General features: G+C 45.4%; 1 protein-coding gene across 10 annotated transcripts in view; it reads left to right on the plus strand.

Moving 5' to 3' along the window:
* LOC125311205 (spectrin beta chain, non-erythrocytic 1) overlaps positions 1-19,191 on the plus strand; it is a 90,387-nt gene that overhangs the window by 23,392 nt on the left and 47,804 nt on the right. For 8 of the 10 annotated variants that reach the window (XM_048269038.1, XM_048269065.1, XM_048269056.1 and 5 more), the window contains exon 2: positions 2,298-2,480. In XM_048269038.1, coding sequence (XP_048124995.1) covers positions 2,324-2,480 — 157 coding nt within the window. In that variant the 5' untranslated portion in view covers positions 2,298-2,323. Of the gene's footprint in view, positions 1-2,297; positions 2,481-7,791; positions 8,836-19,191 lie in introns of those variants that run through there. The other 2 variants (XM_048269074.1, XM_048269117.1) reach the window with 2 other exon arrangements.

The raw sequence follows: 19,191 nt of genomic DNA on the forward strand, positions 1-19,191 counted from the left end.
AGAAGACCGAACATATAGTCAGACAGTACATACACATATTGTTTGGGAATGAAATGAGCCACATATTGTTTGGGAATGAAATGAGCCACTAAATAGGCAGAGCTGGCTCTGTGTTCCTAATGAGACAGTGATACCCAGTGTGTGTGTGTGTGTGTGTGTGTTATGTTGAGTGGATGCTCAGCATGCAGAAATCAATTTGATGAAGGCCTTGAGGCACAACTGACTTCATGATGGGGCAGCCTGCATCAGCCGCACAGTGGAGTGGGCCTGTGGTCACAGATTCCAGTGCTATATTGTGTGTGTGTGTGTGTGTGTGTGTGTTTTACTCAGAGTCAGAGCAGGTTGTGATTTTCACTGCCAGAATATTGGGGAACTGAGTGGTGAAGCAGATTAACCTTGACATGAGGGTTGTTTATGCTCAGCTGGTGGATGAAAGTTACAGCACCAAGGATTATGGGTTTGCTTCCCTGGGAGCACAGTAGCTTATTTTATTATACAAAGTGTACAACCTACCTACCTATGAATTTGGTAACATGTCTGCTGAATGAAAACATTTTAGTATAATGACTGTGTGTGTGTGTGTGTGTGTGTGTGTGTGTGAGAAAATATCGATAAAATCGAATATCGCAATATTTTATTCTGCAATTTCAAAAACATGTTTTATTTATTTTGTAATTGACATAGGCAGAACTGTACTATACAGTGTACTGAATTGTTTGTCTGAAGCATTTTCATTTTTACTTACATTTTATACGTATGATGGTGTCTTCTTTATAATATACATTTTTCTAAAGTTAGACTTAGAATCGCAATATATTGTCTTTCACACAGTATTGAAATATATTGCAATATATTAAATCGTAACCCATGTATCATGATATGTATCGTATCGCCAGATTCTTGCCTATACACAGCCTTAGTGTGTGTGTGTGTGTGTGTTAGTGTGTTAGTGTGTGTGTGTGTGTGTGTGTTGTGTGTGTTAGTGTGTTAGTGTTGTGTTTGTGTTAGTGTGTGTGTGTGTGTGTGTGTGTGTGTGTGTGTGTGTGTGTGTGTGTGTGTGTGTGTGTGTGTTAGGAGGATAGGTCTGAGAAAGCTGCAACATTCTTTCTTTTTTCCTCTTCATAAATTGAAGGGGAGGAAAGTTACGGAAATAGCTTCAGTGGGTAATTACAGATCAATGCAATGACAGTTGAACAATGAGAATGTCTTCCCAGGCGCTCTCTTCAGTGTCTGTGTGTCTGTGTCTGTGTTTGTGTCTGTGTCTGTGTCTGTGTCTGTGTGTGTGTGTGTGTGTGTGTGTCTGTGTCTGTGTGACTGTGCGTAAGCAATAAAGTGAGACATAGTGTGTGTGTGTGTGTGTGTGTGCGTGCGTGTGTACTCTGCGCTTTTGTATAAGACTGCATATCTGTGCACCACTCCTGTGTCTGTGTGTGTGTGTGTTTGAATGAGTTAGCCGTCCTGTCCTCGTTCTGTCAGGAGAGCTCAGCTTTGAAACAGCTGTAATCAGAGTGCAGGTCTGTAGGGGCTCTGACACACACACACACACACACAGACATGCTGGTGTCCAGTCTTCTGCTTAATAATCCAAACCCCTCGCTGAACTGCCCAGGGCCAGAACCCTCCTGAGAGGAGTGCTAGTGATGTCAGGGACGGATGACTACTCGTTTTTTGTTCACGAATGTGCTAGAGTACACAACAGTGCTAAAAATACATAGTTAAAATGCAGGGTGTTAAAAGAGGACTCAGAGGAGCTATTCATGAACTTTTTATGTAGCCTGGCGCTTAGATTAGTTCTGGGGTGGGACGTTGCTCTCCACTTACTCTCCTTGATTGGTCAGTTGCTTGTGTCCGGACTTTGACTGACTGTATGTGGTTATACTGTCTCCGTGAGAAAAAATGATCTTGGAAATGATTAAATGGTGTAAAATGTATTTTTAGATGGGCTCCAACTGACTGAGTTTGTGGTCTGTTCGGTGTGGGTGGCAGTGTGAAATGACCACTCCCACTTGGGACTAGTGTTGGTTTTCTTCTGAGTGATGGCGTCAACGATAAGCCAGTCTGTATTTTACTGTGAATGACTTTCAAATGGTCCAGGAAGCATATTTTTAAACGCATCTGTTGGTAGTAGACACACTGATCACACTTCTCTGGTCCAATTTTGAAAATGTTCTCTGACTCACTGTCTCATGAATGCTCTCGCTCTCTCGCTCTCTCCTGCCCCCTTCCCTCCCTCCCCTCTTCCTCCTCCTCCTCCTCCTCCTCCTCCTCCTCCTCCTCCTCCTCTTATGTAATATCAGGTTGGCCGCCTGTTGCCGTGGTAACCATGAGCACCATCTCTCCGACCGACTTCGACAGCCTGGAGATCCAGCAGCAGTACAATGACATCAACAACCGCTGGGACCTGGCCGCCGAAACCGACTGGGACAACGAGAACAGCTCAGCTCGCCTCTTCGAGCGCTCGCGCATCAAAGCCCTCGCTGGTAGGATACTGTGTTCTGTGTGTGTGTGTGTGTGTGTGTGTTTACATGTGTTTGTGTCTACATGTATTTGTGTCTATGTTTGTGGGATGGGTTGGGTTGGGCTTAGCTCTTTGTGTGTGTGTGTGTGTGTGTGTGTGTGTTTGTGTGTGTGTGAATATGCCTATCCATTTGGGTCAGGACAAGTGTTCTAGGCTGCAGTATGAGGTAGTATCCAGCAGGGGGAAGCAACAGGCAGCACAGACGTGACCTGTTCTCATGTACACACAAACACACACACACATTTTCAAAGGTGCAGGGTGATGAAAGGATCACCACATTGGCATTTACATATGATTGAATTGGTTGTGTTAGTCATCTGTGGAGCAACTTGATAGTTAAAGGAACATGTATTTGCAGATGTGTTTGCATACTGTGTGTGTGTGTGTGTGTGTGTGTGTGTGTGTGTGTGTGTGTGTGTGTGTGTGTGTGTGTGTGTTATAGTTGGTGGGTAGGTGACAAGTCTCACTGACTGAGAAGTTTTCTCAGTGATGTGTAACACAGCAGTTCAAAGTGTGTGTGTGTGTGGCCTTCTCAATTGTATGTATGCCACTGATGCAAATCTCAGGTTGACAAGCAGGGGCCTGATGTGCACATTCTTTAACATGCTGCTGCAGATATTCCCTTCAGGCCTCTCTTATTCCACCTTCCCTCTCTCTTTCTCTTTCTCTCTCTCTATCTCTTTGTCACTCTCTTTCCCTGCCTTCCTCTCCAAACTCCTTCCTCTCTGTCCATTTCTCTCTCTTTCTCAGGCTCTTCTTTTCATTGTCTCCCTCTGTTTCTCTCCCTTCTTCTCAATTCTTCTCTTCACCCCTTCTTCTCTTTGTCTTCCTCCACTCTACTCTCATCCTCCTCTCAAAAGGCAGTGCAAACAGTGCAGACCTCTTCCAAGGCCAATATGCCCTCACAGTGTTAAAGTGGCTAATATGCCCTCACAGTGTTAGAGAGACCATTTAATGGGTTCCTCCACCTTGGCCTATGCTCCGACTCTCCACCAAATTTCATGAAAATCAGCATGCTAGTTATGCACAGTCCTGCAGGCAGACAGACAACCAGACAACCACAACAAGGTGGAAGTAACAAGCTTTATTGACGTGACAAGAGTTACGGTATTCCCGAAGCGTTGCAGTGGACATGCAATGCAACAAATATAATATAGAGAAGGGGTGGGCAAACCACGGCCTGCATGCCGTATCCGGCCCGCCAATCATTTTAGCTCAGCTTTACTGCAAACTGCTTTTCACTTTTCTTAGAAAAACGTTTTCAATGTCAGTGTCAAAACATCATGTTACATTGAGATGACACTCTTTGTGATCTCCATTGCAGCAGATCTAACTTGAACGTTATGCTACTCCATTTAATTGGGAACGTGTCTGCACTCACGAGAGGAAGAGAGAGAGCGGCAGGTTCCAGCTGGCTTGTCATTGTTGATTATTGATATCTCCTTAAAAGAAACTTTTGAAAGGAAATCATGAAGGCAACAGTAGTTCCCACTATTGACCATTTATAAACTGTGAGAGGGCACAGCCATAGGCACAGCAGTAGCAATAGGGAGTTGGCAAAAGATCATTGAGAACTAAATGTGAATTGCTTTTAAAGTGACAGTGCACCTTTTATAAATTAGTTAAACATCCTCAAATTAGCAGTATTTTTAAAACAATTCATATTCTACAATTTTTTTTTTTTTTTCGGCGAGGGGTGTTGCGACAGTGCGCCAATGTGGCCCTTGAGCCAAAAAGTTTGCCCACCCCTGATATAGAGTGTAATGCATATTTGATTTGCATTGAGCTCAATGAGCATCAAACCAGCTAATAGGCTTCAATGAGCATCAAACCAGCTAATAGGCTAACTGAAATAACACCATGCCAATCTCTAGGTATGGTGAAGGGTATGTGATGATGTGGGCTATTTTAATTCCAAAGGCCAAGGGAACTTGATCAGGGTGCATAGTATCCTGGATCCATGAAATAACTGGCCTTTAAAAATAAAAATCTGCCTGCCTCTATGAGAATTTAACATTGGGGTGCCAATACTTATAACCCCTGTATTTTAAGGAAGAACATTTATTTATTTATGATACATTACTCATTCACAAAGAAAATTGGTGTCCTTAAAGCCTTTACTTAAGGCATTAAGATCAATTTCCAAAAGATGATTTTTTTATTCCTCTTTTTAGTCAACTTTAGCATGGGTGCCAACACTTTTGACCATCACTGTATATTACATCCACTCCGTCCATAGATCTCTCTCTGACCCCCACCCCTCCGTACTGCCCTCTGCATCTGTACCAGTTCACTCTAGTCTTCACTCTCTCTGTCCATATCCTCCACCCTCCTTCAGCTAGTCTGCCAGCATTTACACAGAAGCTGCTGTGTGCTAATCCATGTTTCTTCTTCACCTTTTTCTGCTGTCTGTCCATCCTCACATCCTGTCTTTCATCTCCTTCTCTCTCTATCTCTGTCTCTCTTTGAGGTGCTCCAGCTTGCATGTTAGCGCTCGTGCTCTTAATACCAGATGTAACCACTCCTTCCCATTCCAATCCCCTTTTCCACAGTCTCTACACCGCTTTTCTTTGATTAGTGTGGGTTGCCAGATGCCCCACAAAATCCCCCTTGAGTCATTGTTCATAATGCAGGCACAAGTACTTCCTCACTAGCTTTAAGGATGCGTGTCCAGTTGGCCTGTATGCGTCCTCAGATGTACTGAGCTGGCTTCACAACCTGGCTTCTGTTTGTGTGTGTGTGCTTGTGTGAATCATTGCTCAAGGTGAATTGCAGATGAAACGAGGACATCCTTTGGTGGTGATGTACTTGGATGCATTTGATTGGTGTTGCCTTGTATTCTGTGTGTGTGTGTGTGTGTGTGTGTGTGTGTGTGTGTGTGTGTGTGTGCGCGCGCGCTATCTTAGTGCTGTGCTAAGGTGTGACCAGTAGAAGAACTCCTGCCTGAGAGATGGGCAGAGCCACAGTTTCCTTCCTCCTTGACCGCTTTCTCAAAACTCTTAGGGGTGAGCGAGAGAGTGAGATGGGTTATGCTGGAAGTGGGGCGAGATGGTGGAAGAGTGAAACCGAGAGATTGTGAAAGGGACAGTTTGAAAACAAAGGACTTCCTTCATATAAGTTGAAGCCAGAGAGAGGAACTGAGAGAAAAGGGAGAAATGAGCGCCATGAAGGGAGATTGAGTCTGTTTCCATGGCGTTTCATGGAAAACCCACATTCCCAATGGTTATTCCTGGTTATCCTCCCACAAGAATTCCCAGGGATTGTTTGGGCGTGTGGAAGAATCGGGGCCTCCCCCGCCAGCTATGCATGTGTGTTTTTATGTGTGTGTGTGTTTTTCTTTGTGTGTGTGTGTGTGTGTGTGTGTGTGTGTGTGTGTGTGTGAATATGTATCTGTATGAACTATATAATGTCTATATGTTTGCCGAACGAAAGAGCATAAACTCACATACATGCTTATATATACACGTGTGCCTCTGTGGTACAGAGTGAGTATGCATGTGTGGAAGACTGCGTGTGCGTGTGTCTGCGTGTGTGTCTGTGTGTAGAACATATTATGGCTGCAATGTGGGTGTTGTGAGATCGAGCCAGTGCTCCATTTCTCACCGTTCTCCAAACATTCTCCAAACATACATCACTCACAGCCCACCTCTCTCTCTCTCTTTCTCTCTGTCTCATTCTCTCTCATTCTCATGCGCGCTCTTTCACTTTCTCTCTCTCTCTCTCTCTCTCTCTCTCTCTCTCTCTCGCATCTTTGCTTCACCCATTTAGTCCCTCATGATATTTTTTTTGGACTAAGCATTGCTTTTGAACTTCTTGTTTTTCCAAATGATCTCCTTCTGGCAGTTGCTTGTTCTACCCCCCATATTTCCCTCCTCTTTCTCAATGTGGCACAGGGAGCTCCTGCCATATCATCTACTAAGTTGGTCCCCGCTGTTCTTGCGATTACTATTAACACAAAGTTACTGGTCTCACCACCTTTTGCTGTTTAACACACACACACACTCTCACTCAAGTAGTTGCTTTACAGTTTTAAAGAGGAAGTATCCTTAACGAAGCCCCCCCACAAAAGCCTGAAGTTTTTTTTCCTTCCAGTCTAGATCTCCATCTGCGTTTCCGTAACTACCCCACTGCGAGGGCCATGTCTCTGGTGTTTGCCCTGGGCAACAGTCTCTAGGTGACCAGTCAGCAGGACATGAGTGTGTGTTCTGGGCTTCATTAGACCACTTCCTCTAATAAAAACAAAAAACAAACACACACACATACGGGCAAGTACACACACATATATGGGCAGCCACACACTTCCATTTGCAAAGAGAATCACGCACTCATACACCCTGTGTTCAGTGTCAGTCTTATTTTCCCCCATGAATGTGTGTGAACTTTCTATAGGTGTTGGAGCAGCATGCATGTATATGATATGCATGTATATGCAACAACTGCAGCACAACAGCGTGAAGGACACGGTTTGGTCCAGAGTTGTCCTCTGTGCTGAAGTGTGTTGAGGTTAATGACCTAGAAACAGACACAGAATTACACATTCCTATTGTTGTACAAACACACACTCACTCTCTCACACTCACACACAGGTACTGAGGCCCTCCCATTAACCTAATCTGTAAATAAGATTAAGAATTAGTGTTGTTTACACTGTCACACACACACATGATTCTGTTCATTTGTCTGTCCGTCTCCCTATCTGTCTGTCAAGACACACATTATGCTGCAACACAGTTTTTTTTTTCCCTCCTCACACATTAGCAGAAATGCATGTCACACCCATTTCACACACACACACACACACACTCAGGCAGGAAAGAAGCATTGCCATTGCTGAGACTTTCTCAAGTACTTCCTTCCTGACCTAACGTCTTATTTCAGTCACGTGCAACACCTACTAGAGCACATGAAGGAGAGAGAGAAATCAGAGCAAATGGAAGATCTGGAGAGCAGCGGGGCTGTTGGAGAGATGGATGTGCCTTTATTTTTCTTGACACACAAGCACGTGTCATTCCTTCACCATCTCTCCCTCCTGCTGTCCTCCTTCCTCTCTCCCGCCTTCTTTCTCTCTCTTTTCTCTCTCTCTCTCTCTCTCTCTCTCTCTATCCCCCCTCTGTTTCTGGAGATTGGCCAGAATGGTTTGATCCCAGCTGGCTCCTGCCCCACCCCTGCTACACCTTTGAGAATGGTTCAGCCCACACCTCCCCTCCCTCCTCTCTCTCTCTCTCTCTCTCCCCCTCTCCCTCCTTCCCTTGTGTCTCTCTCTTGCGCGCCACTCCCCCACACACACCTTATGCAAATGCTCAGGGCTCAGAGAAAGAGAGAACCCAAGCAGAAGGCTGTGTTTACTTATCCATCCGACCGAGGCCACTTCTCTGCCCAGCTCAAACAAGGTGTGTGTGTGTGTGTGTGTGCGCATGTATACGTTCATGCACACACACTCAGCAGGAAACACTGACTTCTTGTGTGCCTGTGAGTTTGTGTGTGTGTGTGGGAGAGAGGAGTACTGAGTTGAGCTGAGAAGTGCCACACACTTCCACTTTAGCACAGAGAGAGGGAGAGTGTGTGTGTGTGTGTGTGTGTGTGAGAGAGAGAGAGCACCCGCGTGTGTGTGTGTGAGCGAGTGTGTGAGAGCCTGGCCAGGATGGAGCAGGACTAAAGAAGAAGGGAGCGAGTGCAAAGCTGTGTTTACACAGAACCGAAAAAGAAAAGTGTTGAAAAGGGAGAACATTTTGTCCTTTGTTTTTCTCCAGTTTTTTTTTTTTTTTTTGGAGAGGACAAGAAAGAAAGGACTAACTCTGGACAAAAAGAGGAGGGAAATTTTTCTTTCTCTCGGAAACGGCGGCTAACACCACATGGAATGACGTAAAAAACAGATGAACGGAAAGATAAAAGAAGCTGGATTTTTCTTCCGTCTAAAAAAAAAAAAAGACTTTCGTTCCCTCTCTTTTTCGCCGGTCGTCCACCCACTAGTGACCCACCTGAGAGCTCCGCTCCGCTCCTCTGTTTTCGGCAGCTGGCTGGTAGCCCCGGCTGGAGCTCCTCTCTCTCCCTTTATACCAGGAGGCTATGTTGGGGAAAAGCCTGGCTAGCCGAAACTTGCAGTGCTTGTACTGGTGCGCATGTAATTAAGTGTTAGTGTGAGTGTTGCGGTTAGCTTTTTTTGGGATAGAGTGTGTGTGTGTGTGTGTGTGTGTGTGTGTGTGTGTGAGCGATGGAGTACGACCAGCATTCGGCCTCTCCTGGCCTTTCTCCTGCAGCGTTTGTCAACCAGGTGCAGTACTCCAACATACTGGAGGGACGCTTCAAGCAGCTGCAAGGTAGGATACACACACACACACACACACACACACACACACACACACACACACACACACACGCACACACGCACACAAACACACCTGAGGAGCTTTCCTCATTACTGTTAGTAATATCCCCATAGGCTATGCAGGTTTTAGAATGAGTTTAAAGAAGACCTAACACACACACACACACACACACACACACACACACACACATTTAAAGGCAAGTGTTGAAAGTGAGCGCCATTGCTGTCAGCATGTTTGCTGTGTTTCCATGTCCTGTGGTTAACCCTGTGCTTGGCGGTTGAGTTTCTCAGCCACCTGTAACTAAGAACTGGAGGAGTGTTGGGGTTTTCCCTCCACTCAGGAGTGCCACCCTGTGTGTGTGTGTGTGTGTGTGTGTGTGTGTGTGTGTGTGTGTGTGTGTGTGTGTGTGTGTGTGTGTGTATGTGTGTATGTCTGTTTTTTTAGATTCATCTTATATATAGGGGCCTTTGTGACTGACTGTGACTTTGAGAAGACAACCTGTTTTGTCTTTGCCTGCCTCATCTTACTCCTACTCATCCTCCATATCTCTCTCTCTATCTCTCTCTCTCTCTCTCTATCTGAGAATGGGCAGAACAGAGCAAAAAGAGGGCTGGAAGGATTTATTTTTGTTCCTCCTGCTGTGTGTGTGTGTGTGTGTGTGTGTGTGTGTGTGTGTGTGTGTGTGTGTGTGTGTGTGTGTGTGTGTGTGTGTGTGTGTGTGTGTGTGTGTGTGTGTGTGTCACCTTTAGTGCTCTCCTGGAGAGTGGCCCCGATTTCAGCGCTGGTATTTTGGTTTTGGGAGCGTCTGCTGCAGAGCTGCTGCCCCAGATCCTCAGAAAGAGAAGGAGAGAGGGAGAAAAAGATGGAAAGAAAGAAAGGGTGAATAGAGAGAGATGCTATAGATGGAAATAGGGGATGAGAGAGGAAGAAAGACTAAGAAAAAACAAGGGTTGGAGAGATAATGAGAGAGAAAGGAAGAGAGAGAGAAATGGATAGAGATGGAGAGAGAGAGAGAGAGAAACGAGGGAAGAGCAACCAGAGGAGGAGAGAGGTGAGAAGTGCACAGATAGAGACTCTAATGCGATGATGCCAGTTGGAGGGAGGGTACTTTAGTGGTAATGCTGACAAAAGCCATACAGTCATCATGAGAGCTGAATCATATCACACACCCACAATCATATATGCAGTACACACACACACACACACACACACACACACACACACACACACACACACACACACACACACAGTCAGGAACAGAAAGCCTTAGATTCACTTTAGCGGTGAATTTGAGTTAATGCTGTGTGTGTGTGGATGTGTTAAGTTGTGAACATAGATGCATAGTTTATTTGTAGCTCCATTTAGAAAAAGGTTCATGCTGTAGGTTTGGTAGACACATACACATACAGTGTGAGCTGGATAGCTGAAGCAGTTGAAGTGTGGACATTGGAGAAGCAGGACTTACAGGGCAGGCCAGCACACCCTACATATCTCACATTCTTCACTACACACCAAGGATATTTCAACTCCCAAAAACACTTAGATTGGGCAATACTCAACCCTGCATTCTGAAACAAACGTGTGTGTGCGTGTGCGCATACAGCAGTTTGCAGTTTGATTTATTTTGGTAACTTTAGTGGTGTCATGTCTTACTCCACCCCTTTCACACTGCTGCAGTAAGATTTGTGTGTGGGAGGAATGGACTGGTCTGGGTATCGACACACACACACACACTCACACACGTACACACTTGCTGGTCATTTCAATGGCTAAAACGTCCTCTGTGTGTGTGTCTTTGTGTATCTAAACGGATCTAAACCCATAATCCTCATATCTGAACAAATCTCTATTCAGTAAATTGTGAAGACATCCCACAACCCACTAAGCTCTCTTTCTTTCTCTCTTTTGTCTTTCATCCTCCCTTTCCTCCTCTCTTTCCTCCTCTCTCCCCTCTCAGTGTCTGTCTAGCATGTTCACAGGTGTGCAGTCAGATAGGGTGAAAGATGCAGCATGCTCTGTGTGTGTAGGGGGGAGAGTAACAGTGAGACTCTCCACATGTCATGTGTCTGAGAGAATGACTGGAATCTTAACCTTTTGTACCAGATTTGTCTTTCCAAAACGCTCCAAAGTTCACGATGCGGCTGTAGGCCCTAATGGTTTTGCACCAAATTCCATTTCACAATAGGTGGGATTTCAGAAGCGTGGAGTGCGTGTGGCAACACACCTTGGACTTGGTCAGCAGAAATCGAACCTAGAGTGATAACAGTAATTCACACACACACACACACACACACACACACACACACACACACACACACCCATACACCTTTAGGATACTGTATGACTGAAAATGTGTTAGGGCAAAAGATAACCCTAAAATGGATGTAAAACCAAATTGTGTTCATGTTGAATGGAGCAGATAATGCGTATACACCTGTTTCTGTGGCCCTTGCTCTGCATAGCTAAGCCTGTACAGTATGTGTGAGCCTGACTTTTGAAAAGCCTGGAGCTGGTGTTTTTGTTTTCTGTTGTTCATAAACTCTGTGCGTCTCCCAGGCAAGTCGGTCATAGTTCGGTTAATGGGACCTGTTTCATCACGTTATTGTTATCAGAGAGGGAGACTGAGGCTTTTTAGCTGTATTAGCACATTGGCATTAGGCCGCTGCATCTTGTGGTTAATGATTTCTTGGTGTTTCATCACAGTATGTGGCTGAAATGGTTAGCTAGTGTGGACACACACACACACACACACACACACACACATACACACACAGAGAGTCCCTCCCATGCTGCAGAGCACTTATCTCCGAGTGTTCTCATAATCCTACATCATCCACTAGCCCTCCTCAACACACACACACACACACACACACTCACACACGTACACACTTGCTGGTCATTTCAATGGCTAAAACGTCCTCTGTGTGTGTGTCTTTGTGTATCTAAACGGATCTAAACCCATAATCCTCATATCTGAACAAATCTCTATTCAGTAAATTGTGAAGACATCCCACAACCCACTAAGCTCTCTTTCTTTCTCTCTTTGTCTTTCATCCTCCCTTTCCTCCTCTCTTTCCTCCCTCTCTCTCCCTCTCAGTGTCTGTCTAGCATGTTCACAGGTGTGCAGTCAGATAGGGTGAAAGATGCAGCATGCTCTGTGTGTGTAGGGGGGAGAGTAACAGTGAGACTCTCCACATGTCATGTGTCTGAGAGAATGACTGGAATCTTAACCTTTTGTACCAGATTTGTCTTTCCAAACGCCCAAAGTTCAATGATGCGGTTGTAGGCCCCTAATGGTTTTGCACTAAATTCCATTTCACAATAGGTGGGATTTCAGAAGCGGAGTGCGTGGTGGCAACACACCTTGGACTTGGTCAGCAGAAATCGAACCTAGAGTGATAACAGTAATTCATGACATCAACCCCCACACACACACACACACACACACACCCATACACCTTTAGGATACTGTATGACTGAAAAATGTGTTAGGGCAAAAGATAACCGAAAATGGATGTAAACCAAATTGTGTTCATGTTGAATGGAGCAGATAATGCGTATACACCTGTTTCTGTGGCCCTTGCTCTGCATAGCTAAGCCTGTACAGTATGTGTGAGCCTGACTTTTGAAAAGCCTGGAGCTGGTGTTTTTGTTTTCTGTTGTTCATAAACTCTGTAAGTCTCGTAAGTCGGTCATAGTTCGGTTACGGGACCTGTTTCATCACGTTATTGTTATCAGAGAGGGAGACTGAGGCTTTTTAGCTGTATTAGCACATTACATTAGACCGCTGCATCTTGTGGTTAATGATTTCTGGTGTTTCATCACAGTATGTGGCTGAAATGGTTAGCTAGTGGGACACACACACACACACACACACACACACATACACACACAGAGAGTCCCTCCCATGCTGCAGAGCACTTATCTCCGAGTGTTCTCATAATCCTACATCATCCACTAGCCCTCCTCAACACACACACACACACACTTGAAAATCTGGTCAGTTTGCCCTAAGGGCTGGTTCTTTGACGAGGAAGGTTTTGGGATAGTCAATACGTGTTATACAGACTGCGTCATTTTGTGACCAAAAAAAAAAACTATTTGCAAAAATAATAAATATATTTTAAAAAAAAAACTGCTGTGTCACTCCTCAAGTTAACCTTGTCAGACAGGTAGACACACTTAGCATTGCTGATCTGCTTGCTCCCACCTGTAGTCTGTCTGGACTTACAAACTATTCACCAGCAGTCTACCAATACTACAGCACCTCACCCTGTGGTTCACAAGCACTCCTAAGCACACATAATAAGTTGGTTCAAGGGCTTAGGGTTGAACAACACAAATCTGTCTTATCGGCAAATGCAGGCTGAAGTCGTCGCAGAGCCAAATTACAGTGAAGAGCTTACACCAGCAAGATTTTGTGGCTTTCCGCCTGTTGAAAAATACTCTTAAAAATGGCTTCTGGTGCTTAAAATCTAATTGGTTGCAGCTAGCAGCTAGTAATGGCCTTGTAAAACACTTTCGATGTCTTTTTGAAGGAGCGTTATAAGGTCTTTGAAATAGCCTTCTCATGGTCGTCAGGTAAATGTCCTCGTGAACTGAGAGTGTTGTCGGCCAGTCCTTTTATGTCGGTATGTGTGGGGCAGGGAGTGGTAGGTAGGTGGTGAACAACCCCCTCTCTGAAACCGGTTTGGGTTAACGTAGCCTCGGGGCGCTCTGCTGTGCTATTTGAGACCGACCGTAAGTCCGTCTTGTTGTTTCCTCACCACTGCCCATCCCTCTTGTAATCCGTCGCCAACCGGTTTGGCCACTGGAGAATGTCACTCGGGTTGGGGACACATCAGGGCCGGAGTCACCCCGGAGTCAGTTGCCGTGTCTGTGTCTGTGTCTGTGTCTGTGTCTGTGTCTGTGTCTGTGTGTCTTTGAATTAATTCCTGCGTTTGTCACTGTGTGTGTGCTTGTGTGTGTGTGTGTGTTTCTTCCTGAGTGCATGCCTGTGTCTGTCTGCGCGTGTGTCTGCGTCCACTGTCCTGCTGTGGTAATTGCGTGCTAACAAAAACAGTAGCAGCTTCTGGGTAATTAGCCCTTCAGCTAGTGCCCCAGTTGAGGGGCAGATTTGGGAGTTGTCCACCTACTGAGTAAAGCACAGAGGAGCCGTGACTTCTAGGCTCAATCGTATTCTAATGGCAGGTTTCCTGTAGGAAGCAAGGCACTGTGCTGTAATTGAGGATCTGCTACAGTCTATTATGTACAGATAAAAACATAGAAACAATGTACAACATGACCTATAAAGATTTGATATCATGTCATTGGGTCTGGCTTGGGGTTTAGTGGTTGAATGTGACTCGTGTGGTGTGGTTTGTGAAGAGCTGCTTCTGGTCCAAATGTCAAGTTTCACGTGTTAAATGTTAAACCTGCTTCTGCCCGGCCAAAATTCAAAATTCAGAGTTCAAATATTGAACTGACCGTGTGTGTGTGTGTGTGTGTGTGTGTGTGTGTGTGTGTGTGTGTGTGTGTGTGTCCAGGTCCAAAAGGGTGTCCTCCCCTGTGTCACTCACCCCCATTAGGCACCGGGGCCCTGATGGCCCTCCCCCTGCTTACAAAACTCTCCCTCCAGTGTCCCATACAGAACTGCTCTAATGCTGAAAAAAGAACACACACACACACTAAGGGTTATTAATTAAAAACACAAGCATTCAGATATGGGTGAAGGGAATGTGGGTCTCTGAGGTTCTCTTCTCTTGTAACAAAGATCAAAGTTTAAAACTGATAGGAGCTGCAAATAAGCTCCTGATGCTCCTGCAAATAAGCTGGTGGATTTTGCTCAGATACTAATATATAATGTGTGTGGTTGATTTTGATAATGAAGGGCTTCAATCTTTAACAGATGCTGACATATCTTATAGCAGTGTGTTTTAGCGTGTTATCTTATAGCTGTGTGTGTGTGTGTGTGTGTGTGTTCATGAGAGTAGAAACTGCACAGTATTGCTCTTTGTCTTCTCATTTCCCTATGTCACAGCACACCGTGGCGACTCCCCCTGGCACTCTGATAAAGTTAGGCCAGTCCAAGCCAACTGAAGTCGTCACACCATCACACCACATTACAGTTCCTACAGTTAATCTACAGTTAATCAACAGTTAATCTACAGGTGTCCATGGTTGTTTAAAAGCACGATTTGTTCTTGTGATTTATTGAAGATGGAGGAAGAGGTTCTAGAGTGTGTGCACTTTCTCTCCTCTTCTAAAGCATTCTAAGGTCAGGGTTCTGTTACATGGACACAGATTTAGAGAAACTTGACCTCTCAATCTCTTTTTTTCTGTCTCTGGTTACCTTGTATGTGTACACACACACACACACACACACACACACTCACACACACACTCACTCAAACCAGGAGAAGCTGTGAGAAAGTACAGGTTGGATGGCCCTGTGTGGGTCCCTGTGTGTGTGTGTGTGTGTGTGTGTGTGTGTGTGTGTGTGTGTGAGAGAGAGACTGTGTGTAGACCCAGGTTGTACATTGTCACTGTGGTCAACCACTTAACTGTAACTGTTATTTACTCCCCCCCAACTCCAAGCCTGGCTAGCTCTTTTAGAGGACTAAAAGTCTCTCTCTCTCTCTCTCTCTCACTCTTTCTTTCTCTTTCTCTTTCTCTCTCTCTCTCTCTCTCTGTCTTTCTCTGTCTGTGCACACACTACCAGTGTGTCATGAGAGCTGGCAAAGGATCAGGGGAAGCACTTCATTTGTTAAGTGTGTACCGACAAACTATAAAGAAGTAAAAATATCACTCTTGGGGCTAGGTGGTGGGGGCAGTGTGTATGCGTGCACCATCTCCAACACACACACACACACACACACACACACACACACACACACACACACACACACACACACACATACACAATAGAATATGTGCATTGTCATTTCTTTGGGAGTTTTAGGAAGAAGGGAGGTTGAGGATTTACATTCATAATCTCTCTCACACACACACACACACACACACACACACACACACACACAGCAATTTCATTGTTTTCTCCTTAGTCAACCTAACCTAACTGTATCTATTAGCATTCGTTGCCATGGGGATTGTGATTAAATGCTGCAGAGAATTTAATATGCAATTTAGGAGACGTTTATATGTGTGTGACTGAGCGGAGAAGGCAGACGGCATGAAATTCACTTCACTGTTTTTAGAAGAGTTTGCTATTCCAGTAGTGTCAATGAGTGTTGAGTTTGTGTGTGTGTGTGTGTGTAAATACCATTATAGTTCCTTGTATGCGTATGTGTAGTTGGCAGTCAGTCAGTTAGGGTAAAGTTGTGTGTGTTTGGTGTTAGGTGTTGATCAGCTTTAGGCAGTGGTGTGGGGGCCATGCCAACATCAAAGCTTAGCCACATTCCTGGCCCTCTCCTCAGAGCGGCACGTTTCACTGGCGGAACATTAACAACACTACAAGTGTGAACAACACCCCAATGGTATCGCAAGTGCCACCATCGCATTGTTACACGTCAATCATGGGTGTCGGTCATGGAAACATGCCATTTTAGGTGTGCGTGTGTGTGAGGGGGCTATAACATCGCTGAGTCCTATGATTAACGTTGGGTTTTGTCATTCCATGCATTTGTGTGTGTGTACTCATGTTTTTCTGTTGCGTTGCAGTATGTGTGTGTGTAGACCTGTGTCTATCTTTAAGCTGTCTTTACAGAATGTTCTCCTCCATTGAGACGAACAGTAGAGTTGTAATTAATGGGGCCTGGCTTCATCTGAACATGCTGTTTGTTTTGCACCCTAATGCCCTCTGCTTACTACCTGTGTGTGTGTGTGTGTGTGTGTGTGTGTGTGTGTGTGTGTGTGTGTGTGTGTGTGTGTGTGTACAGTAATTACTACCCCGGTATTTCAGGCCCTAATAGTAGACTAAGGGAGTGCAGCTGTGCTTTTTTGGCTGCCTGAGGTATTCTCCATTAGCCCACTCAACACAACTAAACAAAAAACAACACACAATGCCTGTGTGGTGGGGGTCACACAAACAAACACAACAGAACAGGCTACACCTCCACACATCATCTGCCCAGGGAAACTGGCCCAAAGCTTTGGACTCTCCTCCTGCTTTTGGGATGGAAATGAAAATTAATAACTTGTGAATTTGATACCATTTGATAAAAATTAATAACTTGTGAATTTGATAAAGGCCCTGGGGAGGATCCTGGAACATGTGAGGTATTCGTAGTGTCTTCAGCTCGGAGGCTAGAGAACTGCTGGGGACTGCTGACTTTGGCAGAAGAGTGTGTGTGAAAGAGTGTGTATGCGTGTGCGTGTTCGTGTGTGTGTGTGCGTGCGTGTGTGTGTGTGCGTGCGTGTGTGTGTGTGTGTGTGTGTGTGTAGTTGTTCCCAGCCGTTTATGTTCATGTCCCGGGGATAGCAGGTGTGGAGAGGTTCTGCAGGAGTTATTTGGGGGTAGGACAGGTTCTCCTTTTTGAAAAATAAAACAGGGCATTCCAATTAGGCTGACTCAGGACCTGTTGAGTGTACGTATGGATGGGAACATACAGTAAGAGAGAGCTTCCTCGTGACTGCTTGCGAAACCAAAGGAAGGCACAGTTCTCTGAATTTATTGCTGTTTGAAAAACAGCTTCTCTCCTCCTACCTGAATACAGGGGACAAGTAATTATGTGGGTTCAAGGTGCTTTAACAGTCTGAACTCCAACTACCATAATTCAGCTGCAGTGTGTGTGTGTGTGGTGGGTGGGTAGGGGGGGGGTCAGGGCATCATTACTGTGGCCTTGATGATGTATTGCTCTCTGCTTAGGTCCCACTTCCTCTGGGGAATGAAGGGGAGAGAGTTCCGGAACATGGTGAGGAAGGGTGAAGAGGTGGGGAGAGAAAGAGGAGTGGGTGCAGGAAGAGCGAGGGGGTTAAATTAGATGACAGGAGCAAGGGATGAAAGGGAGGAATAAACGACTCCCCGTGGAAGGTCTTTACAGCTCTGTGGAGTGGAGTAATTAAAGTCTGCCAGCGGCCAGATGCTGGCTCACTACACTGACTGTGTGTGTGTGTGTGTGTGTGTGTGTGTGTGTGTGTGTGTGTGTGTGTGTGTGTGTGTGTGTGTTGACAAGCATATATGCACCCTGTGTGTGCACAAGTTCCAGACTGCCAGATGCAACGTGACACAAACACACACACACACACACACACACACACACCCTCCAGCTCTATTATTGTAGGCCAGAATTAGCGTCCAGAAACCATTTAAGACTGACCTTCCCAGAAGCCCCTGCCGACCCCTGCCCCAGAACGTCCACATCTGCCCCGGCCCTCCCTCCTGCACTCCCCAGCGGGGGCAGACCGCCTATGGAGTGGGGCAGAGTGGCTTGTCTCTGGCCCACTGATCTGGGATCAGCCTCTCCATTAATCACACCAGACCTTATAATCATACGCCTTCTCTCCACACCACTGATAAACTCATTCTGATTCTAATACAGCACAGATAGCTTAATAGATACATCACACGACACGCACACACACACACACACACACACACACACACACACACACACTAATGTGTGTGTGTGTGAGCTTGACTGAGCTGTTATTGGAAGTGGGGAGCAGAAATTGAGGTCATTTAGATCCGTACTGACCTTCTGTGTCACAATGGTTGTGAATGATATATGTGATATGTGTGTGCTGATTCACATCTGAATCAGCACTGGGATAAAGATGAAGGTCCTTCCCTCTTCCTCAGTGTGCGCTTGTTGTGTGTGGGTGTGTGTCCATGTTCATTTCTGTCTGTGTTTTGTCTGTTTTGTCCACTCAGTAATGTGTCTAATCCTGCTGTAGGTCTTTTTTCACCTGACTGACACACACACACAAACACACACTCTCACTCACACACAATGAGTCCTGCAAGCCTATCCATTCCATCTTGGATGGATATTGATTTATACCCGAGTTGCACTGCACTGGAGAGGAGTGTGTGGTGAAAGTCGAAAATGCTTCTCTCTGCACTTTGGTGTGTGTGTGTGTGTGTGTGTGTGTGTCCTAGCCAAAAACAGCAGGTGACAAGACAAACAAAGCACCCTCCAAGGAGACACGGTCCAACGCACACACTCTGTCACTCTCTATCTCATTGTCCTCTCACTCTCACTCACACACACACACACACACACACATTTGCGAACACACACACACACACTCATGCCTTCACAGTGTATTACCCCACTATGTCCACATACAATTCAACACACACAAACATGCAGGAACACACACAAACAAAACACACACACACACACACACACACACACACACACACACACACTCACTTACTCATTCACATACACACACTATTTGCTT

Source organism: Alosa alosa, chromosome 2, assembly GCF_017589495.1.
Source record: "Alosa alosa isolate M-15738 ecotype Scorff River chromosome 2, AALO_Geno_1.1, whole genome shotgun sequence".
Classification (NCBI taxonomy): domain Eukaryota; kingdom Metazoa; phylum Chordata; class Actinopteri; order Clupeiformes; family Clupeidae; genus Alosa; species Alosa alosa.